General features: G+C 41.6%; 1 protein-coding gene across 1 annotated transcript in view; it reads right to left on the reverse strand.

Annotated features, from left to right (window-relative positions):
* The window catches only part of TFAP2D (transcription factor AP-2 delta), a 48,181-nt gene that overhangs the window by 622 nt on the left and 21,017 nt on the right, over window positions 1–26,542 (reverse strand). The window contains exons 6-7 of the mRNA XM_067294857.1: window positions 23,596–23,737; window positions 16,364–16,477 (exon numbers count right to left, since the gene is read on the reverse strand). Coding sequence (XP_067150958.1) covers window positions 16,364–16,477; window positions 23,596–23,737 — 256 coding nt within the window. The remainder of the gene's footprint in view (window positions 1–16,363; window positions 16,478–23,595; window positions 23,738–26,542) is intronic.

Genomic DNA, 26,542 nt, shown 5'->3' on the forward strand with positions numbered 1-26,542 from the left:
ATCTGTGCCCTAGGCTCTCTAGCATTGCTACTGTTTCGCTCCCAGAAGGGATGACTTCCTCCGTCTCAGGTAGATGAAATCAGTTGTGTGTGGCTTATTCAGTCTCCCAAACCAGACTCTTAAACAACAAGTTCTGATTATTCTGCGTGGACATATGGCTGCATCTGTACTGGGAATGAAGCAATGCCAAGGTGCAATCTTTGACCCTCATGGCAACTGGCATAGTTTGGCCATGCCCATGCCACTAAGCCCTCTGAGCATCCAACAGGGTGGAATCCAAACTGCCTATTGGGAATGGTCCTTGGCCAATGCTAATGCCCAAACAATGTCCAGGAAATGTTTTGGAGAGAGGTAGTTCAGCCAGAGACTGTTCTAACAATTTAATAGTAAAAATAACTAAGTTCCAACAGTCTTGTCCTGGTGGTGTTGAATTTGCTAGTGTAAATTTACCCCACAGCACTTTTTATCCAAATAAGGAGTTTTCTCAAGACAACATGAATTTGTCTTGCTGTAATGCTGCACTGCAAAGTAGCTGAATGTCAGTGGTGCTTCTCGCTCACAATTACTGAAATGATTTATTAATGCAGTGGACAGGCAGAGCTGCAGTGGGTTGGTCTCTAAATTTAGAGGAGCATTTCAGTGCACACCTAAGTACCTATAGTTGATTGAAATGCTCTTGGGCCACAAGCATGTAGGTTTCCCACAGGTCCTGTGTCATAGATATCAGCACTGTGAGGATGTCTCAACTGCCCTAGGACATTTCAAATGGCACTAGAGACCTGTTTTTAGGTAACTGACTCCAGACCTATCTGCCTAAACTTTGTGTGCACAGTGTGACATAGTCATGTAAAGCCTAGGACATCTCAAATAGCCCTAGATACCTTTGTATGGACAACCAAATTATTGTTATAATGACTTATTTTGGTAGGCTCTAAATCCCCCCAAAATCCCTCAACATTGTTAGTTTTCATTTAGAAACATAAATGGAAAATTATTTTAACGGTTAAAATGTCACTGCAGTTTTAAAAGTCTTATTTCAATTATCTCAGTTCTGTTGAGATGATAAATAAGACAGGGATAGAAACAGGATCTGATTTTTGAGTTCACTAGCATTTTGGGGAAATCAATATTTCATATTGGTTTAGATGAAGAAAAAAATCAGATTACAGTGATTTTTTTACTTAAAAAAAACCCAATAGCTGTTTCCCATCCCAGGGCAGGTAAGATCTTGTCCTTGTGGTGACCTTCTGGCTGTTTGAGGCACCATGCCAATAAACCCTGATCTAATGCAGAGAAATGTATGTAGGTCAGAAATGGGAGCATGTCACTTTAGTGAGCAAGAGAACCCTTTTCCTCTGCACTTTGGCTTTCCAGTCTTCCCAGGAATTTTAGAAATGAGTGAAAAAGAGTTACATAGTGTCAAAGCAAAAGATGTTGTACAGGGCATGGGCAATTGGCAGGATGCTGGAAGTTCCAAAAAGGACCAGCAGAAAGGCTCCAAAACTTTCAGGGTGATCTTTCTGTCTCTGCTAGAGATGGGAATCCTGTTTACCAGGAATGCTGGTATCCTAAGGAAGATACCAAACCTATGGGGGTCCTACTCAAAATGAGAGCTCAGTTTGGAGATATCCCTCCACTTCAGACTGGAAGTGGTCCAGTCTTTTATGAATGGTCTCCCAAAGGCACTATCAATTACTAAATAACTAGCTTTTAGGATGTTTATCCATCAGTCTCCAGGCACTTTTCAAAGGAGGATATTATGTTTATCCCAATTAGTAATGAGATGAAAATGGTAATTAAATATTTACAAGGACTCTTTTGCAGACACCAATTAATGATATCACGTGACTCTTGAAGTTTGGACTCTCAAAGTTTGGACTTGTTATTACAAAAAAAAAAAAAGATAATTTTTCTTGAGCATTAAAAAAGAGGTAAATATACCTGGCTATAAATTTCAAACTTTTTTTGAGAAATGTCTGGCACACCAGGAAAAAAGTCATCATAAGCCATGTTTTTAATAGTAGCAATAGCAACATCACCAGTAGTAGTAAAATAATAGCATTTTTTAGTGCTTCAAGCCCAAGATTTAGGAGTCAGGTGACTTCAAGAAGATTCCAGTTTGCATTTTATCATCATTTCTTGCTTTTGTAAGTCCAGAGAAATGACTGAAAATGCAAAGGAACTTATAATACCAGAAAGCAATGAAAAGGAAGTCCAAATGTATCGTTACTAGTTTAATGTCTCATAATTTTTACACTGCTTATGGGATCTTCTGGGATTTTGGAAAATGGCTACTACTGAGAGATATATTAAATATTTACAAACTTGCATGCAAGAGAAACTAGTTAATCTATTTTAAGATTTGGCAATATCTGAAAAAAATCATTTCCAACAGATGAAAAAAAAAAGTTTTACAAAGGTTTGAGTAGAAAAAATATCTTCTGTCTTGCTTCTCTTTGAACATTTCTCCATGTCTTGAGCAGAAAAAGAAATAGTATTGTGTTCATATCATAGCTCAATACACCCTGAAGAGCAAAGTGGGAATACTGTAGTGGAAAGTTACAGGGATTGGCTCAGAAATGATCCACGGGGTTAAGATAAAACTTTAATGTTCTCAAATGATGAACAAAACTGTAGAAAACACCAGGATGGGACAAAGTCTGATATCAAGGTGTGTAAGTGTAGGTGTCTACAAGTATATGTATACATCAGCTGTGTCTAAACTCCCATTATAGTCCAAGGGAGCTTAATTCATTTTCCTATACTTAAGACTCTACAGTCATTTGAGTTGCCCTATGGTGCCAAGACATCTGCATCAGGTGGCCAGATAACCCAGAGGGCTTACAGGAGACCAGCACCCTTTTGAAGAAGTAATGGGCTGGTGGAATACCTCATAGCATTTAAAAAGACACTGCATGCTTATCTTTACTCAGCTATATTTTCCTTGAAGAGCTTGCCTAGATCTTCACTGGCAATAATGGCAGCTCGGATACCCAGGTCATATTGACACACAAAGTTATTGGCATTTTATCCAGAGCAAGATACTACACTTCTTGTCTGAAAACCAGTGCTCACAGGAGAAGGTTTATAGGAGCCTATCTCCTTTTAGCTTCTCATATACAACTAATCATCAAACACAGCAGTTTTTTTCATGATAAAGCTTTGCATTTCCTATGGGGGAAAAATAGTGAAATGGCACTGCAGTGTCTCATGGGAACTCTAGTTTGGGTTCCTGATGAGTGTATTCTTCTCCACAGATGGGGATATGCAAAACCCATTAAATTCCCCATGATGCTCTGCTTGGATTTCATTGAAAGAAACCATTTCATGCAAAATTTCTGACCAGCCGTCCTTGCTCCTGTGAGCATTTTTAGCCACACCTTATGTAATGACCGTAAAAAGGCTGAGAGGTATTATTTTCTACTTTATCTTATTTTTTTATAAGTAATTCCCCGCTCTAATTTTGTTGAACTTTATTCATCTGCAAATTAAAGTCTTTGAAAAATCTAAGAATGTTGGATAGTTGTTCTTTGCTGATCAAAATATGTTTCCAGTCAGGGGAGAAAGTTTAATTTTATATTTAAATGCAAGGTATGACAGACAGAAGGCTAATGGCAAAGCATTCAAATGTGCTTCCTGGAAGTCACATTTAATTGTCTGATTTTTCAGAGTGACCGAACTCCCTCTGAATACAGTCCAATTTTGGTAGGCCCCACACCTAGGAAGTGAGTTGCTTTCATAGTGATACTTTAGATTTTAGAGCCTAATTTAAACATTGTGGCTTCATAATGGAGTCATCTGGGTATTCTCAGCTCTGTACTGTGTTACATTTCATTGTGACTCCTATAAACTAGTGACTTAATTGTTCTAAAAGGCAAAGCTAAAATCCCTGATTTTGGTACTGTGCATAGAGATCTGAAGAAAGAAAGCAATGAATAGCAGGCCAAGATATTATAAACCCTTATGCTTAAGGACATCCAGACCTGCCTGCAATCCTGCCCAGCACTATGATGCAATTATGTCTGCTCATGTTTTAATGATGGCCTTACTTAGAAGTGAAAAGATCCAAGTGTGCCTGAAGGCTTGGACTCTTGTTTGGCAGCTACCTCAAGGACTCCTCCATACCCCAGGCTGGTGAAACTCCGACATGCTGCAAAAGAAACAGATTCCCTCTCCATGGGGGAGGAAGAGGCCATCTGCACTGAATCTTTATATCCTCATTTAAAATAAATAAATACTGTAAAACAATGTTAATAAAGAAAAAAGCAAGCTTGAACTTGGTCTAAGTTTCTCAGAACTCTGAATATGAAAGACACTGCATGTTTACCAAAATTTAACAAAACATAGTGGATGGCAAAATGAGAAATCAGATAAGATTTTCATAGCTGTAGAGTAAATGGAAACAGGTTTGGTTATCTTTACTAATATGAGCAGAATATAAAGTTAGAGTTGCTTCTGCTGACTTCAGGGTGCTTCTACTGATTTCAAGATGTTGCCTCTGAAGGTTGCCTGGGGAATTAATTTGTGCTAACTTTACCTGAGAAAGTCTCTAGGCCTAACCATGTTGCATGATTAGTCTGAGTGTCAAGATAAACATTGGAACATGACCTGCATATACTACAGGGATAATCGTTGTATAGAATCAGGGTGGCAAACAGCAGATACAAAAGTTGCAAAGCTTGAAGTAGGCCCTGATGATTGTTTTCCACTCATAACTAAACAAGTGCATTATGGAAATGTCTTCCTAAGCAGACAGATCTGTTTTTACTGTTCATAAAAGCAATGAAGTTTCCGTGAGAGAGTCGGGAGAGAAGTGCTAGAGCTGATGCCTTGTATTTCCAAAATATTCTATTTCAACTGTGCAGATTTTGGACCTCAGGGTTGATCTTCTACACTAGGAGAATGCCCAGGGGAAGTCTCTGAAACATCCAAGACTGAGACTATGGACTGTTTCAGAGCTACAGGCCAAAGATAAAGCTGGGGACGGTGGTGCAGGTGGCACTCACAGAAGCCCTTGGGTACTCACCAAGAAGTGTTTCTAGCAAAGCATGTTATACCGCAATAATAAAACACTAGATAACCCTGTAACTGGCTGATTTCCAATGAGGGGGGAAAAAAAAGAAAAGTGCAAGCTTCAGGCTAACTATGGATGAAAAAAATCTGGTCTTGTTGTCCATCGCTACCTGGGGAGCCAAACAGACTGAAGAAACCACAAAGAGATCCAAGACAAGTGGGTGCTTTTGAAAAAGAGCAAGCATGTACCCCATACAGCCATCAACTCCTTCAGCCTCTCCTTTTCCTTAGTCAGCTGTCACATCTCTGCCCTATGACAAGGCAAAGAAGCAAATGAGATGAGATTCAACCAACTTGCTGTCATGCATAGACTTTTCTTGTAAAGCAGCTAATACAGCCAAGAAGTTGCACTGAGAAAGACCAAGACCTACGGACACAGTGATGACAGAGAAGAATGCAGCTTTCTAACCCAGTCATTTGGGAATGAGAAGATGGCATTCCTTTTCCTGCGAATCAGGTGACTGCCTTAAATGTTTTAAGAAATATTAAGTGTTGGACTGAAAAACAAAATCAACCCTGCCAAGCTTTTTTCATCTTTGTGGAACGTATGTATGTCCTTTTCTCCACAATCATGAAATTTATTTGTTAATGAGGAGGATAAAGAGAACAAAACTGAGATTCTCATCTATTTCCTGACTCCAGAAACTGTGACTTTAACAGTATCTGGTATCACAAGACTCACAACACAAATAATACAATTTGGCAATAGTGGCAATTCATCACCCGCTCACAAAAATCTCCTAATTCTTCTTAAAGGAAGAGCAGGAAAAGACGTAAGATGGTATCCTTGAGAAAGGGAATGAGGGGTGATCCCAGAGGAAGGAGCCCTAATGACTTTTGCAAACAAGGAGCAAAGTAAAACAAAAAATAAAAAACAAACAAAGAAAAAAACAGACAAAAGAAAAAGAAAAACAAAAAACAAGAAATGAAAAAAACCAAGAAATGAAAGAAACAAGAAATGAAAAAAAACCCTGAAAACCAAAAAAAGAAAAGAGAAAAGAGAAAAGGAAAAAGGAACAAAAGGAAAAAGGAAAAAGAAAAAAAAAGGAAAAAGAAAAAAGGAAATAACAATTTGTTGATTACTATACCTCAGCCCTAAGAACCAGTGCTGTCCCTCTGCAATAGCTGAATCTAAAACCAGATTGAGAGAGACCATGGAAATCAGGGAACTCTAGAGGGCACCAGAGCTGCTTCACCACGAACTTCGTAGCTCACCAGGCTTCTTCCAGTCCATGCATCCAAACAGAAAGCTGCTACCACTAATCAAGATGACTGGAATTATGACAGCAGCTGCTCTAACTACTGATGGGCAAAGAAGAGCACCAGAGAGAGAACAATATGCAAGGGGGTAAGCAGATCTGTAAAGGCAACCCATCAGTAAGGCTTTGGGCTTGGCTCTTTGTTGCAATTTAAAAAAATGTGTCGAGCTTCAAAACCCACTTCATTGCTCTCTTTTACCCTTCAGAAAGAAGAATGCTACTTTCTCTTGGCTCCCAAAATCTGAGCCGCTGCTTTCTTGCTTGTCGCTTTTCCGTGTCACCTTGTCAGCGTGATGCCAGGTGCTCGCAGGAGGCTGACAGCTCCAGGCTCAGACTAGCTAAATGACAAAACTCTCGTCTCAAACGGTTTCACAGGAAGGGTGTTTCATAGCAGCTGGATTGCTAGGCAAAACGCACAAAAATTTGTGAGGATGCTGATTGCTTTCATTATCTAGCTTTAGTATTTTGAGCCTATTATTTTTTTGTCTGTTTATATATGGTTTCTCCACTGAGAAAAGTGTAACTTGCAAGAAAGTGTTCCCTTTGCTTTTTTGCTGTCTTTATCTTTTATATATAAAATCAATGATCTGGGTGTAATTTGTATCTTGACTTAGTCATTTGTGTTAAGAAGAAATGTAACCTTGAAGTTAAAGGATCAAATCCAACTTCTGTAACCGGTAGGTGTTCTTCTTTCCTTATATGATGGACGACATCACTAGGATATCTAAGCTTTTGATACAGTACAGATTCTTATGGTTACAAGTGTCCCTAAAGCAGATGTAGAAGATATGTTTATACCCCAATTTTACAAGTAAGAAAAGTGAGATCAAGGGATTGACTAACAAGGTCAGGGAGTCTGTGCACTTGTAAGCCAAGAAATGTGCGCGGATCTCTTGAGTATAATCTCAGCAAATCCTTTCTTTATAAGTTTGGGTGGTTTTTTGTGCCACATTTTTTGGCTTCCAAGCACAGAATTTGGATCACTTTCAGTGAGTTCTCTGGTAACTCCAGTTTCTATTGGATCTTTCTGGAAAAAAAAAAATCACTAATTTTTTGGTGATTCAGTAAGTCCTTTTTTTGACCTCTGACTTATACAGTTTCTAGTGTTTTAATAACGAAGAAAAACTCAAAAGATCATCTGCAAAATAAAAGCCCTAAAGCATTGTGTTTGACATTGTGGACATAAAATTTGGCAAAACCAAGATGAAATCTCAGTATGTTACTATTTTTTTTTGGGGGGGGTGGTTAAAAAAGACTTCCATCAAAAAATAATAATAATAAAAAAAGATATCTACTCCACATTAAAACATTAATAATTCTAACTTCTACCAGGTAAGCAGAGACCACTCATTTCCAGGAGCGTGAATCTGCCCATACAATTAGCAGAGCTACTTTCCCAGTATAAACCCAACTCCTGCTTTCACCTAAAGACTGAGCAGTCCCAGGCAGACAGCAAGGCTGCTCAGAAGCAAGGACAGGCTATGAAGGCAATGACAAGAAGACGTGTATCAGTGTGACTCTCAGATCCATGGATGAGTCTGTGGGAAGGTCAGAAAGTACAGTGAAGTGGAAGAGGTAAGTAGATACAAGCCTTCTCTCCAGTCAACAGGAGAGGGATAGGGTATAAAACACGGAAAATACCATCATGAGTGGTTTGGGCATTTGTTCAGGATGCAGGGATGTCCTAAATTCTGATCCTTATGCTGAAGGCTGCATAGGTACTTTATTGATTAACTTAAATATAAAACGAATAAGGCAGAATCCTTGCTGCGGAACTCTAGCTTTGTCTTAATGCACAAGCCACTACATTATACAGTCATATTCTCTCATTCTCACTCCAACCTTAATTTTTCCTCTGCAAATGGGAGCAGCTTGAAGAGGAGGGATGGAAAGTGAACACGAAGGCTCACACGTGCCTGCTTGTCACCTGGCTTTAGACCATTTGTCTGGAAGGTAGGGGCAGTAACTCTCATTTCCCTATCAAAGGGAAAGTGTCAAGCCTGTGTCTCGCATATACGGGGTGAATATGTTGGCCTCTGAGATACTCAGAGAAATGCCGTCATCAAGTCCCTTTTTCACAGCTGAAACAGGGCACCTCACTGCAAGACTTTAAGCAAATACTCTCACTTAGTGCCCTGACCTTTAGTGAGCTCATTTGAGCCCCATAAACCGTATGAGGGAGGCAAAGGATAGAAATCACTTCATTAAACATAGGCTTCTCGCACCATCAGCGCTGCTGTGGGGCATCCAGAGCATGGGGCTGGTAGATATGAGACAGGACTCACAAAAACACCTTAAACTCAGGGAGGGCAGACAAAGGTGAGACAGGATGACCTGGTACCTCGAAAATAACCCTAGATCCCTATGATCAGACACTTGAATCCCCCCGGAGTACTTAAACTGGAGGTAGGGGATGCCTGTAGTCATCTATACCTGTGTCAGCAAAGTAAGAGTGCCCAGGCTCCTTCTCTGGTCCTGAGCCATGTAGAACAGTCTGACCTCATTTTCACTACTGATTTCACTACTAACTTGTAAGGTTATGGCAATATCTAAGCTTCCAGTTGGGAACAGTCCCTTGACTGTAATAATGCTGACTTGTGCCTGGGAATTGTTTGAGACGATAAGAGTTGGTCTAGGCCAGATTCATACAAGGAACCACCATAGCAATCCAACTTCATGGACAATTGTGTTCCAGTGTCTGGGACCATATCCACACGGTTTAATAGATTAGTTTGCATATATCTTTGGGGGGATCTTAATTACCCCATGTCCCCATTGCCTCTCTGAAACAGGACAGAAGCATTTCCCATCTTCACAGCAGGGATCTATACAACTGAAAGCGGCTGTCTGGTTCATCTAGTCTAGTTCTCTGCTATGGAGGGGACCTGATGCACTAAATGCCTGGGAGGATCTAAGGTACCAGACAGACGGATAACATGCAAGATAACCCCAACCGGTTCATCAAGATCTAGCTGCACACCGTTAACTGCAGATGGCTAGGGCTCGATGATTGCAGTAGTTAACATTGTTTCAGAATCAGCAGAAGAAACTGCTGACCTGCAACGCACCCAGTCAGCTCTGGTGAGTTAGTGGCAGGATTATATGTGTTGGGTTTAGCCAAGCCTTCACCATATTCCATAATGACTACCTGCACCATATGGTCCCTGAGTGTGTGTCTCAGAGCTCTCATGCCTTCAGACAGGCTTGTCTTCATCTGCTCGTGATTGCCCTGGTTCACCATTTTCAAGGTTTTCTAAGGAGAGCTGCTCTCAAATCATTATATAGGTGCTTTGATTACATCCATCTTTTTGCTTTCTTTAACTCTGCCAATTCCCCTTTTCCCTCTCATCCCCTTGGATAATTGAGAGCTGTCTCTCAGTTTCACTGAGTGTGCAGATAGGTGCTTTTATCTGTTCTGAAACCAAAGAAAACCAACTTCTAATACTAGGGAGAGATTTGTATAACCTTGCTATCCTGAAAAAATAAATCAAGATGAAATCTCAGCTTAACTGACATCAGTGGGATTTGAAAATGATTTTAGTTTCAGGATAAATTAGAAACCCAGCTTTTTTTTTCTTGCATACACAGACACATGCACATGTACACAGAAGTGAGAGAAGAAACTCTGAATTATAAGTAATAGGAGGCATTTTAAAATAAAGTATTTTCTCTAAAAAACTTTTTCCTCCCTCCCTCCCTTTCTTTCTCTTTCTCTCTTTCTTTTTCTTTCTTTCTCTTTCTTTCTTTCTTTCTCTGTCTCTCTCTCTCTTTCCTCTTTCCTCCTTCCTCTGTCCTCTCTCTTCCTTCCTATTTTGTCATGCCCACTGCATTTTGAAAGCAAAGGGCTGGAGAAATGGGCTCCTCTCATTAAAGTGGTGGAAACATTTGGGTTCTTTTCTAGTACCAGTATGCTGGTTGTGTGTGTTGGTTTTTCTTTCTCATTGAAAATCCTCATAGTCAGCTTTGGCCTTTACAGAATGTCTACAGCCAGCTTGATGGGATAAAATCCTGTGCAAACACGAGGAGGACCATCGATTTAATGGCTTTGCGCTCTACTGCAATGGACTCATACATGCTGATACATGGATCAGCCTTTACAGGACAACAGACACACTCATGTATCCAGACAGAAAGTCTCAGCACTTTGCAATGGAACTGGATTTTTCCAGCGTTATCCTGTTCACCCTGTTGCTTAATGCTAATTCTGTTTTCAGGGGGGACTGTGTATCTCAGCTGGTGGCTGTCGCACCAGATACAACCCACAGGATTATTCCACCTTCCCCTTGCATTTATCATGAAGGAATCAAAGAACAGCTGAAGGACAGCATGGGTGCCGTGCAGCCTACCACCTCTTCTTGAAACTGCACTTACGGAGGTGCTTAGAAACATGAGCTGCCCCAACACTTAGCCCATGAAGTCAGTGGCTTATTATGATCCAGACCTGACAAAGTTGGAGTTCTCTAAATCTTAGTACATTTTTACAGCCCTGCCTGTGCTGTAAAAATGGGCTATTGCAATAAGGGCGGATGCTTATATTCTCAGGCAACATTTACATTATTAAATAAAGACTTTCAGGGCCCGCTTTCAGACCCTGAGTCCAAATGGCACCATCTGGCCAAGTCAGTCTGGCTAAGCTTTCTTAACCTCACAAACTGTACCCAGACTGCTGGGACACATCCTGATCCACCTCCTGAACCGTGCCCAGGAATAGTCAGGAACAGTGCTAGTTAGTCTGGCCAAAAGAAACCCAGGGATCTTTCTAAAAAGCAGCACAGGCAGCCAAAACATGCCTGTGCCCTGGTGCTTTTTTGTTTACTAATACAGATATAACTTCTCTGCAGTAAGATACCCCAAAAGGCACTGAAAAGAGAGGAATCTTGTATAAGGCACTTACAACTCCCTACCAAGTCTCAGATAGTAAAAAGTTATTGCTGGTATGAACAGTGTCTCCAGAATAGCTGTTCAGGGACAAACAATACTAGGAAATCGATGTTCCTGCTGCCTAGAGCTTTCTGTATTCAGGTCAGATGGGCATCTCAGAAAGCAGCTGCATGCACGTGGTTGTATCGGGGTGTGGATGAGAGTTTGATTTTTGCCTGCCTAGTGGAGTTGTGCAAAACTCAGCAGTTTTCAGGCTCACTGGCGGTTTCTTTGAAGATTTCCCTTGTTCTAAGTTTTGCATGAACTTTGAGTTTGGGGTTCGAGCAAACCCAGCAATTTGGATCCCTTCGTGGGGACTGTCTTGCACTTCAAGTTGGACACATGCGTACAAACCTTGATGAATTGGGACTCAGTGAAAAAACTTCACAGAGCAATGTGAGCCTGAAGAATTAAAACAGAGGAAACAGGAATCACTGCCTGGATCTGACCTGTGCCGGTCTGCAATCCCTCATGGTAATTATTAATGTTGAGGAAGTAACATCACAAGCAAGTAGAGCATATAACTTCACACTTACCAACTATAAGGTAATTTATTCCTAAAGAAAATTTCCTTTTGACTCAAAGGGAGTAGAGGCTGGATTATACTCTAGATACAAGATTTTATACCCCTTCAAATAGTTGTTTACAGCTTTTATTATCTTGTAATTTATTCTAGCACTTGAGATTTGTATGATACTTGTCAATTTTTTTGTTCATAAAAAACCTGTTTGACTTTCTGACATCATACCACAGGGTATGGTAGGATGGCTGTGAATGATGTAAAAAAATATATAATCTCAATTTTTCATCTTGTGATTTCTTTGTTTATTCCCTTGACAATGGCTAATGCGGCAGAATTTTTTGACCTCCTCTAGCTGTATTCAACCTGTATGAACCTATATGAGAGTTCTCATGTTTTCTACCCATGGTTGTAAATCAGCTTGTACTGGATAGGCTGTCTGCCTATGCTAAAAACACTCACAAAGACCTGTCAGAGGTGCCAGTGAAAGTCTATGGCCTGACCTCTCCAAAGGTAATATAACGGCTCCATCCCAATCCAGAAATCTATGTAGCATAGAAATAGAGCGCTTATCATGAAAAAGACCAAAGTTCTGGAATACAGATGAGAATGAATATGAAACTTCACTATTGAAAAAGCATGTTATGAAATTTATGATGACTGCAAGTAGTCACTGCATCAGATTTATGCCCCTTCTGCAAAACATATTTGCGGAGCACCAACAGCTCTTGGGCATTTTGGACATAAATAACATTAATTTTATCTGGCTATTCAGACCAGCCACTTATTAAGATAGTCCAATTTTAGAATCTAACCACCATAGGTGTCATTAGAGTATTTGACAATGACTATAGTATGAAAGTCAAATACCTCTCTGGCATGGAGTTGCAATGCTCTTTATCTATAGATATATAACTATGTTCATTCTACTGTAACAGATTGGATCAACCTGTTCTTTCGGAAATCTGATTGGGGTTTTGGGGGGAGGCTATGCTTAGGCATGTGGAGGCCATTATACATTAAATATTTTAATTGTTAGTTAGGCATATCGAATGCTTTCAGCATCTTGTTATAAAATTATTCCCAACTGACATATAATGACAAGTAGTTATTTATGTCTGTGACCAGTAGGAGGCTGTGCTATGCCTTGACCATGTTGTTCCTGGGTTACAAGGCTTTCTCCTTGTGTCTGAGTACCAGGAATTTTCCCCCATGATTTCCCCAACTGATCAGGTGAGAATTGCCTGTGTTGGAGGTCAGTTCAGTTTGAGCATCATCCCTCAGAGAAAGGCAGAGAAACCAAGTGATCGGTCAGAAGCAGTCTGCATTGAAACACTGACTCTGAAAATACTCAGTGTTCCTGAAAAGCACGGTGAATTGTATTCTCACATCTTGTCTGACATGTGAGACAGACTTAAGTGCCTTCTGTGATATTTAAGATCAGGAAGGTAAGTAGTGGTAGGAGTGGTTCAGACGACCTAGCTGTGAAGGCTGCCAGATATAGGGGAAAGGATTTTTTTTTTTTTTTTAACCTACACTTAAATATACATATTTACAATATAAGTATATACATGTGCACCGATTATCTAAGCTCCCATTCCGCTGAAGATCTAGTCTAGACTGATCAATCAGTGGAGTCTAGAGACAAATTAATGTCACATTAAAGTAGATGCTTGCTTAATTGTACTACAGAAGTCATTGGCTGTATGGACAGGATCCCCAGGACTAGAAGAGGAACCAGACATCTGGCTGAAATAGAAGCACCTAAATGTAGATGACTAAAGTTAGAGGTCTGGGTCAGAAGCTGGATCTGACCTTGACCTCTCTATAATAGATGGAAAAAGTAGGTGGTCTCATTTCATCCTCTTCTTCCCTCTGGCTCTGGCAGACCTGGATAGCAGGCAAGCTGAAGTACTCATTTTCCCATGAGCAGAGACATCAGAGAAGGCTGTCTGACTTAAGCCTGGGGAAGCATCTATGTAGAATCAAGACCTGTGCTCTTCTAGGCGCCCATCTTCTGTCCAACACTTATGGCCTACAGCAGGCATGAAAGAAAGTACTGAATAATCCAGGAGTTGCCTGAAGAAGCTTTGTTTGTGCTCTAACCCACTGGAGTGAAGCAGAGAAAGAAGGATGGGAGCTATACCAGTTGCTAGATTTTGTAGCCGAAGTATTCAGCATTTTTGCCTGACTGCTATTTCTTCTTTAAACACAGAAATCCTTGGGGATTAGCTGACCTGTATCACATTTACCTTGTGTGTTTGTAAAGGGGAATTATCTGTGTCTTCCCTAGCCTAGGTGGCAAATTCAAGTCCTTCTATGGGCATTCTGTGTAGATAGTTATGCCCTAATGGGTGCACTTGTGTAGTTAGGTATTATGGAGCTTGTGTGTATAAGGGAAAGTATGCAGAGATGTAGGTGGTGTGTGTGTGTGTGTGTGTGTGTGTGTGTACATCACTGCATGAAAATAGAAGTGATGTTGTGTAGGTGTGCTCATAAATGCATAGGGTGCACACTGGTAGGCATAACCATAAACAGGGTGTGTGCATTTGTGGGCTAGGAAAAAAAAAAGTTACATCTTAATTTAAGGACTGAAAAGTTTCTCTCCTCCTGGGTCAAGAGGTGCACCCTGTCCTTCTCTGGGCTGCATGTCGGTGTAAGGCTGGGGGAACAACATCCCCTCAGTGCTCCTGTTTTCACTGGAAGGAAACCTGGGATCTTGTAATCCAATAAATTTCCCAATTTGTATGCATATATTGCATACCCTTGTTCCCCCCACCCCCCACCCCCAGTGCAGAAAGATGAAAGAGGTGGGATGCTGGGTATTTTGGATTCCATACAACATCTGGATGCCAAAAAAAGTGAGGTATCACACTAGCTGGCTGGTAGGTACTTCATAACATATCAGAATCTTAATAGCTAAAAGTTGTTGAGGTGCTGGGGCACAAGGGGTATCTATCTAGCCAATGAATGGTGAACGGCCCAGAGGGCTGTGTTAAAGAACATGCAGCACCTCCCTGAGGCTTTATTGGCCTAATGAACCTGCTTGGTGTCATGGTCTTTAAACAACCCTTTGCAAGCAGTTCTTTACTTGTTGATTTTTTCAGGTACTAGCTAATGGCTAGAAAAACAAAACAAAACATAACAAAACCAAACCAAACCAGCATTTATCTCCATCATGTCATTTAACTATCATACAGTTAAACTACCTTCTTCTCCATGAGTAAGAGCTAGCAGTTTTGTGAGCCGTGCTTATCAGAGGCCAAGAATGAAGACACTGTGGAATTAATGTCTCTTCTCCCCTTCTCCAGAACAGAGGTGCCCCTCTGCGATCAAATAAAGTACCTTCTGGATGGTAAGAATATGCTCAAGGGCTGTGATCTGTCATGTTCAACTATTCAGTATGAAGAAGGAACAATCTTGGAGTGAATTCATATGCTCTCATTTTGGAGAGCTGGAATTTAAATTTGTAGCCTCAGTTAGTCATGCATTCCCCTCTGTGGTCAGGGTAAAGACAGGAGAACCTCCACAATGTTTCACCATACCTATCCTTGATAAATATGCTAGGTGACTGCGCTAGTTCAGAATGGCTCTTTGGAAGTTCCCACCACTCTCTGAGCTGTATCTGGCATACAGCCTAAATCAGAAAATGTGTAGTTGGGCAGCAGTTCCTGAGATGATAAATCTTGCTGGTCCAAAGCCATCTATACACTTTCACCAACAATCTGGATAAACTTCCCATACTGTGTGGACTTGGTGTGCATGCACAGTAAGTCCTCATCTCCATAACAGCTTCTTAGGCTGTCTATACCAGTAGATTTAATATTGCTAGGGCATGGATCCAAGCACTGGATCTAAACATGCTAGTAAATGTTTAGCAGAGTTTCTGGCACAGTTTTGGTCTGAGCCACATAGCTCCCAGGCCATTCCAAGGTATTGTTCAGGAATTAATGCAGTGAGACCATTCCCAGCAGGCAGTCTGCTTTGAGGCCAATCTGCTTTGGAGGCTAAAAGAGTAAATAGTGTGGACATGTCGAGCTGGTGTCAAATAGGCTCAGCAGCAAAGAAGAGACTCTTGAGCTATTTAGTTAATTGGTACGGATGCAGCCTAAGTCTTCCTCCTTTTATTGCTATTTTGATTCATCTATACTATCGTCTGGCTCAACTTGAGTCTCCACACTTCTGCACCATCCACATTGTCTTTAGGTTGGCTTGTGATTTGGTTTGCATTTAGAGCAAGGAATCCCTCTGGCCAGATGGCCAGATTTGGCCAGAGGCTATAAGAAAGAACTGGCTCAAATTCAGACTGGTCCTAGAAGCAAGGTGTATGCAACTAGCTTCAGCCACAGTTCTGGACAAATATGAGCTTTTAACAGGCACAGATAACAGAGTATAGACATAATCTTAGTCTTCTACATAAGGGAACAAATACTTCTCTATCATCATATGTAGTCTTTAGTTCCAAACTCAGAAACAAAATATCTACTGATGAACTTTGCCACAAATTATATCTAATGTCTCTTCTTCATTTCCCCTCCCGTTTTACCAAAAATACCAATTCTGTGCGATTGTTCCACTTTCAAAGTTGTACCTGAAATGTGTTAAATGTCTCTGGATGTCGAGGTCTAATATTGGAGTTGGTCTGGAGGATCCAAGGGGTGATCTGTCTTGACTCAGAAGGTCTTGGAATTCTTTACATATTTGTCTAAAAGGAAAGAGGAAATCCTTAAATAACATAGGTGTAATCCTTCTCACAAAGCTGACTCCCACCTTTTCCTCAGTAATTTCTTCCATAACAGAAATGTTTGGCAGAGGCAGTGTTAAAGAAATAAAGACAAAAGAATCCCCCCTCCCTGCCCTGAATTCTCAAAGCCAAAAACATAAAGAACCCCTTGAAATCTTCCCTTGAAAGGGAATAGTTCATACAGCAAACCATGTTGGTATTGACATTTTAAAATGAGATTTCTCCCCTAGATTGTGTCCAGTTTGACAATTTAAGTCTGGTTTAGATCATCTACACTAGAAGCAAGGGTTATGGTTAAAGAAAATGATCAGCTAGCACTAGAACAAGACTGAAGAGTTTGTGCAGATACAAGCATTTGCTTGTGTACATTGGTTTATCTGCATGTAAAAGTCATAGCAATTCTGGCCTTGAGTTGCTCTAAAGCAAAATGCAGCACAGGGATTTGTGAAGGAAAATATTCTCTTTGCTCTTTCAGTTCCTGACTGTGTCCATACTCTGCTTCCTTGTGGCTCTGGGGCAGAAAAACCAATAGCCCCTCAACTGATACCTCTCCCAGAGGTCTGTCCAGAGTAAGAATTCATTCCAGTAGCAACTATTTTAACTTCCTATTGAAACATACTTTTGTTGTTGCTGTTGTTTTTTTACATTTCCACCCTGCATCAGGCAGGCTAAAGTAGGTGTCTATAACAGCCTGGAGGACTCACATCCCAGTGTAGCCTCTTTCTCTCCAGTGACTGCAGTCACTGAGCTGAGTGACTGCCTTAGCTTTCAGTATCTACATATTAGAAAGGCACAGGTAGGTGAGACAAATCCCGTCAGCTCTCCTTTTTATCTGTCTTGGTTTCATGAGCAACGCATACTTTCAGTAAGCAGGACCTGGGACCCCAATTCTTCCCCTTGTAATGGGAAACTCAGGCTCTGTCTTCCCTGATCTCCCATCTGCATGGCAGTCAAACTTCTTTGGGAAGGATGGACAGTGCTGCTGCCCTCCCTCTCCCTCTCAGAATGTCTCAGCACCTGGGGGTTAAAAACATCACCTGGTATATGAGACGTGGGATATAGCACAAGGGATATGGGATATGGGACCTAAAGCTAAGAGAGACCTGAAAATAGGCCTTTTCATTCTTGCAATATTGTTGTATTGGTTTCTTTTGCAAATTAAGCTAGGAATGTGCTACCAATGCATTATTTTAGTTTAAAACAGAAGCCAAACCAGATCCATATGGTGCATGTCCTCAGAAGAGTGCTAAACTGCTCTCTGGACCATGGATGGAGAGAAATATCACTCATTTTCAATTGATTTATGATACGGTCAATTAAGAAAAGGAGAGGTGTCTGGATCTCTCTCTCACCAAGTCTTCAAATGAGCCTATCATTCTCCATTGACTATTCTGGAAATGTAGACACTTACTGTGGGATCAGGAGGGCATGATGCCCACCAGATGATCAGAGCGCTCAACTAGATTGCCCTGAACTAAATGCCTAACATATAGACACATCTACTTATGTGTTAGATGCCTAATCCTGTCATAGTAACTACATGTACACTAATAAACTAAATGGTGCCATCGGTTGTCCTCAGGTCCTGAGGCCGATTGTCACCATCTGATCAGGTCCATATGTTTAAGCTTTCCTAGCCTGCTAAGCAGGATGACTTCATCCAAACTGACTCCAGAGAATGGACCCTGGTCCGAGCTATCTCCCAGAATGTGCCCAGAAGCTGTTTGGATGAGTTCCAGGAACCATTCTAATATTTTAATAATATAGACAATTACAATCTTATTCCTCATCTTGTGCATGGTTTACTTTGTTAGTACAGATGCAATGACTGTATCTGGGCTCAGTCTCTAATACTAAAGAAAAGCACTTGGTATTTGTGGTCCCTAACTTCTGTTAGAAGAATCTTGCTTTGCGTGTCTGGTCCTAGATGAAGTTCAAGTCCCTGGTTATCCTCTTGTAATGCTTGTCCTTTAGTACAGTGACATAATGGAAAATAAGTGGGTGAACTCAGCTTCTTCATCTTTAGAAGGCCCTGCATTACTCAGTTAAAAGCAAGGAAACTCCACAGACCTGCTTTTAGTATTCATTATACCACTGTTCTGCAAGATTTGGACATAGACTTTGACACCACAGCATCCCTAACAGGAGAAAAGATGCAGAAAACTATTTCCTGCTGTGCCTCTGGACTTCATCCAAGCCTGATTTCTGTAAATGATTGTCATCGGTATGAACCTAGACACCAGCTGCTTGAAAGGGAAGCATCATCTTAGCCTTTCAGGCAAAGAGAGGTATTCAGCAGAAATGTATGTAAATGCAGCATACAGTTTTAATGAATCAGGTCCTTAGAGGAAAAACAGTTCCTTTTAACAACTGAAAACAGTCAGTCACTTTGGCTTCTAAACAATCTACTATCCCCAGTCGGCCCTGTCAGCATCGCTCCTCTCTCTCCCCTCCAACCTTTACTTTCTACCTGTTGAGAAAGTTCATCTTACGAGTTCGTATATTTTGACAAAGGAAAGTGTCAAAACCAAGTATGCAATTAAGTTCCTTTCCATCTTCATATGTCAAAAGTCTTTACTGAGTCTTTCAGATTGAAAGAGGAGAAAAAACATTTTTGTATTATACATGAAAACCTGCAAAAGGCAGTAACCTACTTTTTCAAGGGGATTTCTAGGTAAAGTGTTGTCTCAGTGCCTCCCACTACAAATAAAACATCACCTGGGGTAGGGCCACTGGGTTTGCTCTGAGATGGACTGTGACTTTGCCTAAGCAAAGGAACATGGTTATGTCTCAGGAGTCTCAGCAGAAAAAAAAAAGAAAAAAAAAAGAAAAAAAAAATATATACACCCTGGTCACTCCTGCAAGAGAGGCACCTACTGATCTTTTACAGATGGGCAGATGCTCCAATATATGATCATGAGAAGATAAAAAAGGCTGTAATGGATCAGAGCCCATATAGCCCATTATCCTATCACTAGCAGTGGCCAAAAATGTGTAAGGAAAGAATGCAAGAATGGGGCAAACGTGTGCTCATGAGTCTGATGTATTCCAAGCATGTCAGAGTTTCCAGGCACTCAAAGATCAGACATCAGAGAAGTGCTCAGCAGGGCCTGTCCGCCCTGTCTCAGAACTACTTTTCCTAAAAGCAGCACATTGAGCACATTGTGTCGTGGCTATACGGTGAATCCACAAAGTTCCTCACCAGTGAGAAAGCAGTGGGATACAAACACCAGAGAATAACAAGTGTGTGTGCTGCACACTGAACAGCCGTCTCCACTGATGTTAGTTATCCTGCATAGGTGATAATCGAACCCACAATAAAACCATTATTCACACTGATCTGTTCTGGTGTGTGTAAATGTGTGTGTATCTGGTCCTCTCTCTCACGTCTTAGGCCTTTTGTTGGGATACTCTGGGATTTTTTCCTTAGACAGCGTGCCTCTCCATCAAGTGGAATTGTTGGCAGAGCCTTCAACAGTTCTGTCTCTGCCCTTACTGCAATCTGGTCAGGTTCTGTCCCATGTCATAAAGTCACTGAGGGCCTTTCCTACACCTCCGCAAGGTGAATGAACTTAACGTCCCTCCAGACCTCCCCCTACACCCTTTTTTTTTACTGTATGGATTAAACCTGTTTATCCTGAAACCTTTGAAAAAACCTAGGGTTAAGAGGCCAATATCAGCACCTGTTGGCCAGAATTATGACAGTTCAGTCCTTTTTTTTTGAAGCATATTGCTCTGTAGCACTCACATAATCATCTGCTTAGTCAGTGGAGGTGCGTGGGGAGAAAGAGAATATTAGGAGACAGGCTTCTACCATTACTTTTCCTTTTCTTGTCCATTCAACTCTTAAACAATGCTTGCTTCTCTCCCATCCTGCCCTTGCTGTCACTTGTGTTCGATACTGTATACTGGCTGCACAGCCCAATCGTCTCTTCTTCTCATGATCATCATCAGGTAAGGTTACTTCATTGTCTAGACCATCAAATTATTAGAATTGGACGTGGCATCATCTTGACCCAGACCAGCTAGCACCCACCTGGACAAGGTCCTGCTTTAACACATGTGAGGGACCATTTCCAAGAGGTAGTTCTGGAAGGTAAACTAGTTTAACACATTGAATATGTTTTATTCCATGACAGAGAATGGTCCTGGTTTCATTCACTGTACTAGCATCAACATAGACTCAGACCAAGCAGGGCTAAGCAAGGCAGTAAAAAGAGTGTTACCTCAAGTTTAGTGCCCTGCTGGGTTAAAGATGCCTATTGCCATCTAAAGGAGCAGTCTCCAGTCCTCAGTAGCTCACAGATCACAATTCTGTGCATGGAGAGTGAACCACATCTAGTCAGGGTGGATGGGTAGCTCTCTGGATTCCCTTGATTATACTGGGAACTTCTAGCGCTTGGTGGAAACTCCTGAACTGTAGACATTAACAGCTCTATTTAGGTGCCCATGAACTAATCTGTGGTATCAGAGACATAGGTAAGAACTGGCATATACAACACAGTAACAAAAGGAACACTGCTCTTTTGGAGCAGCAGCCAGTAACCAAGATGGATAACCTAGTTCATCTCAAACGGCAGTAGGTACCCGTGTCTAGGTAACTGAAACAAACCCCTGAAATTAGATGTCTGAATCCAGAACTGAATTTCAGCTCTATACTAGGAATTATAGAAATGTTTTTGTTCCCTCCCCTTATTTTTCCTCAAAACCCCTACATTTGGATGATCTCACCAATTCTGCCAAAGACACACTTCGAAGGGCTCCTGACTGTGCCGTAGAAGGCAACAGCAGCACACACAGGCAATGGCTCTCCACTTCCTTCCACAAGCAAAGGTTGCCTTAGGTAGTTTTACCACCCTGGAATTTCAGCGTCATTTCTGTTGACAGCATAGCAATCCACTGCTTTTTCTGGTGTCATAGCTCACAAGGACGCCTATGAACTTAATGAAAATTACAAACCTGGACACCCACTAAACAATTGCAAGTCCAGACAAATGACTAAAGTTAAGTACCTGTTATCAGATAAGTGGAAGTATGGCTTGGAAGTATGATGTTAATATTTTGACACTGTGGACCTGTGTCTCGTGTCCTCTGGATGGAGTTGGTCTGGTGAAGTCACTGTTCTACTTCCAGACAGGAGAGGGCAGTAGTAGCACACACATTGGCCCATCGGTCCCCTATGAACAAGCACTCTGACTGCAGTAGCATATGGCTTCTGCTTACATTGTCGACAGACCACTCCGAACAATTTGCTGGTGTGTTGGAAGGGGAGGGAAAGAATTTTATCCCTTTAAAATGGAGGACAAGAGCCTAAATGCCCAAAGTTCATGGGGGTTTGGAGCAATGCACGCCCATGACTCCCCACCTCAGTAGTAAAGGAGGGTGGGAAAGTAGGTATGGAGTGGTGGAAAAAAAGTAACCAGACTCTTATGTGTCCCTCAAGGGAATGTCCTTTGGAGGGAGTAGATGACAGCCCCTGATGACAGCCACTGATAATAACAACTAGTGGCACTGTGCTCTCTCCCTAGTGCCGGATGAGAAAGAAGGAGATTTGTATCTTCAAGGCTGAGTTACAGCATCTCCTGAGACAAGTACTCAGGTGGGGAAAATTACAGTCTTAACCTTTGCTTAGCACTCAGAAGTACAATCCACCTCTAAATAGTTATAGGGGGGCTGATTGTAAAAGAACTATACAACAATACAGCTTTCAGAAGAGAGATGTGCCCTGATGGTTCATTCTGATGTCTCTGGATCCCCCTGGGCCCTTAAAGCAAGAGTAGGAGTAGGTAAAGATTGGATCATATTCCTCTCGCATTATTCTCTTTAACCTACAAGGGACTTAGGAGCATGATGAGTGAAGTGTCCCATCAATGCTCACAATAGGCAAATGCCCTCTGACCCTCATGACACTCTGCTTTCCACCCAAAGGAGAATCACAGGCTGCACTCTAGGCATTCACAAGCCTGAGAGGTTTCAATACTTGCTGTCTCTGAGTCACCCTGAGGGCAAAGAGCTCTGGATACAAGAGGGACACCAAGGCACCAAAGCATACAAGGCCAGAGGTCCTTTTCCCCACCCAAACACAAAGCACAGGGACATCAGGATGCTGGGAACAGTCCTTGTGGCTGTTGGCCATCCCCACCCCAGCAGCATGATTACTCTCTACTGGTTACATCCAGGACTAAATCATCTCCAAACATTTCCAGCATTGGGTGAGAAAGATGAATGACAGTTCAGAAGCTCTGGCTTCTGGTCCAAGCTCTCCTGCAGCCTCCCTGCATAACACTACAGTAAGCTCATATGGTTATGTTCAAGGGTACCCTTATGCAGGCATACTGCACACCTAGTGCGGGTCTGCATTATGCCATGAAGACTAATTATGCCTGTTTCCCAGGTTTTGTGAAGGTTAATTCCTCCCTCATCAAGGCTAATTAACCTGGATGAAGTGTTATCCTAACATGATGTTACTGCTCCAGGGAGGTCAGTGGCTTGTTTAGAACTAAGTCAGGTGTCTCCGTGTTTCTTTAATGACTTTAGCCAAACTCCCCTGCTGGTGCACACTGTTCTAGCTCCTTTGTCTTCAGGAGAACTCTCGCAATTTCCGCCAGAGAGGATCTGTCCCTCTGCAGACCAGCTCTCCCTCGCCAGACTGACGATAAATATCTAACAGTACTTCAGTAGGTGCTAAGATCTACTCATACATCAAGACCTTGTATTGTTTCTCTGCAAACAGGAGAAAAAACAGGATCTGTTCTATAGCTCTCATCATGTCATAATGTCCCCTCCAGTCACCTAAATCAAATGATATCCCTGGCCTGAGGAGACGTATGTGCTGGCTTAACCTCATACATTACAGTGTAGCCACTAGAACCTTACTAAAGTAAATAAGGTTCCTCTTACAGTGACTCTAAAGAGGCATTCTCTCACTTGCGTTGACTGAGTACTGTTGTGATAGCTGTCATCATAATCCCAACTCCTTACTCCCACTCCCCCCCTCCCGCAGCCCCCAGATTCAAAATGAAAAAGTGACAGACAGATTTCTTTTTTAGTTCAACATTATTTTTTCCCTCCTTTCTTACTTTGTTGCTAGGATCATCTTTTTCCTTGCTGTCTGCTCTTTCTGTTCCATGTGCTGCCTGGCAATGTGCTCTCCCACCGCCTTGGCAGGGAATTCTGTTTCACAGGTGTAGCCGAAATCTCTGGCCAAATGTAACGCTTCCCCTGTGGGCAAACAAAATGGATCAGTCAGTTTTTAGGATTTTTATTTTTTTGGGCTTATAGAATTTCTTCTGCTATTGAAAGAAAAGAAAAGAAAAAAAAAAGAACAATGACAAGTCACTTTTGTAGCCATGCATCCCGAACCAGTACAGGTTTCCACCCACTTGGCCCGATTATACTTAGTCATCAGACTTAGCCACCCAGAAGAGAGAAGGGGTATTCCTGTCATGAGAAAATACTATTCAGGACACTTGGGCTTAACTCCTTCCCTTGCCACCAGTGTACTGGCCAAGTTTTATAAGCTTAGATCTTCATTGGTATTTAAAATTTGTGGGAGGTGGGAATAAATCTGAAGAGCTGAGATTCAGGCTTTGGTGCCTCACTTCCCTTTATACAAAGGAAGAATAACCTTCTACCTCAGGAGAGTGTTGTGGGGATAATGAATTCAGTTCAGCGTATTTGCTCAGGGGCTAATTTAAGTCAGCAGGCACTATACAAATCCACTCTAAAGATGAGCAGACCCCTAAGTAGAGCACAAGAAGCACTCCTGTTTCCAAAAAGCTTGCAATCAAAATTGACCAGACAGACCAAAAGAGAAGGTAATGAATATCACAGTCCCTATTTTATATGTAGGGAAATCAAGGAAAAAGCAGTATGTGACTTGACTGAGCTTTCTGAGGCGTCTGTGGCAGAGGCAGGAACTGAATGACTCTCTACCTCAGCTATAGAGCCTGGACATTATAACCCACCTCCATGCTGGGTGTCAAATGCCTTTGGAAGTACCTGCTTGTTTCCACTGAGAACTTAGGGAACCCAGACATTTATTTTAGGATTAACTGAACACTCTCTGGCCTGTGTTCTCTCACTCTGACAACCCTGGTGTGGGATTTATCTGATCAAACATAGCTGTCTTGAATGCGATCATCTGCAGCACCTAAGTTAATCTTTCTCTGAAGAGAAATAAGCATTTCTAGATCACACGTTCTCTCATCTCAAAGTAGAAGTCAGAAACAGGTCAGCTGACCAGAGGTGTATGTTGAAGCACATCTGTGTGAGGGACTGCCAGAGACTTGCTCCAGAATAGTTTTAGGATCTTTTTTCAGAGATGTGTTTAAGAGCCAAATTGAGAGCTGGATTTGGAACCTGGACTTTTGGAAACCAGATTAATGTTCTAGGTGGACAGTTAGGAGGGATGCAGGACCTGTAATACACCCCTTTGAGAATACCTTCAGTGGGATTCATCTGGCTAAATGTCAATATTGACATTTAAGCTGGGACTCCTTAGTCAATGGAGAGAAACTGTCACTTGAAGAACATATCCCATGCTAAAGTAGAAGGCAAAAGCGGGTCAGATGGTTCATAGAAAAATTCAGGTCGGAAGGGACCTCTTGGAAATCATCTGGTCCAATCTTCTGTTGAAGATTAGGTTATCCAGGGCCTTTTCAAGCCTAGGCTGGAATATTTCCAGAAATGGAGACTTCAGCCCTTCTCTGGGTAACCTAGTCTGGTGTTTAATTTTTAATAACCCAGAGGCGCTGATTTCTCCCGATTGACTACAATGGATCTGAGATGACAGAAGCAACTATGACAGAGATGTTAAGATGATATAGATTATACACACTATATATATGCATGTAATAATGCCCCCCCAGTCACCTAAATCAAATGATACCCCTAGTCTGAGAGGTAAATATATGTAAATAAATAAATAGCTTTAATTTTTTATGGAATAGGTGTTCTAAATTACAACATCAAATTCCAAATAAAAATACAAATCTGGACATTAAAATACTCTTCAGAACATGATTTCTCATACCTCACTGTTGAACAAATATGTCATTTTCTACCACGACAAGATGACAATGTATTTAGAAGTGGATTGTGTTATATTTCTATGCATATTATTTGTTAATCTCAGTGAATAGATGTCCCTTGCAGAGTAAGAAATTAGCCTGCTTAGTGGGGAGAAGTAACCTGTACAAAATGTCATAAAAGATGTTCTTCCTTTTTCTGCATCAAAATTGTGTCAAACATTTTTGTTCTAGGGGAGAAAGCAGAAATGTAGGAAATGTTGATCATCTGACCTCTTTTATTTCACCTTCCTCCAGCTTGTTACTGTTTACGTCAGGGAAGAGTCACATGAAAGTTAGAAACCCCTAAAATCCCAGGTCTTTGTAGTCAGTTGCCTCATTTCAATACAAAACCAATTTCCCCTGCGTGCAATACACCCAGCTCTTTCCTCCTCAAAGACAAAGGATGGAGACAAAGGATGGTGCCAGGGATCATTGAGTCTTTCCCTTAAATCCAGAACACGGCTTTGTTTGGCCATGCTATAGGCAGTGCAGCCTTTCCTATATATCTTAATTGAACAGAGAGCTTTGCACGACTGAAAAGGACAGTTGCTGAGGCTGAACCGGCAGAAACAGCTCTGGAAAGCCTCCATGGAGGGACCAGACCACGTACCTTGACAGGCTTCTGCCAGCAGGTGCAAGGAGCAGCCTGAAACTCTCCTGGGTCTAGCAGGAGCAAGAGATGCTCCTATCTGGAGTGAAGGCAGCAGTGGTGTCCCAGGAGGGGACCACTCGGCATCTGAACCTCCTTTTCTCTCCTTGGCTTCACCTCCTCTAGGGGGAGGAGGTACAGGTGGGAAGTGCAAGGAAAGTGTTTTGTTTTTGTTTTTGTTTTTTCTATTCATAGGATGAGAAGGGAGGAGGAACAAGTGGAATAATACTAAAACAAAAGCTGAGGAATGAGGGAAGTGCAGCAGTTGATAGCAGGGTGAACAAAAGTAACGACTGACCTATTTTC

The sequence above is a fragment of the Apteryx mantelli genome, chromosome 3, assembly GCF_036417845.1.
Source record: "Apteryx mantelli isolate bAptMan1 chromosome 3, bAptMan1.hap1, whole genome shotgun sequence".
Taxonomy (NCBI): Eukaryota; Metazoa; Chordata; class Aves; order Apterygiformes; family Apterygidae; genus Apteryx; species Apteryx mantelli.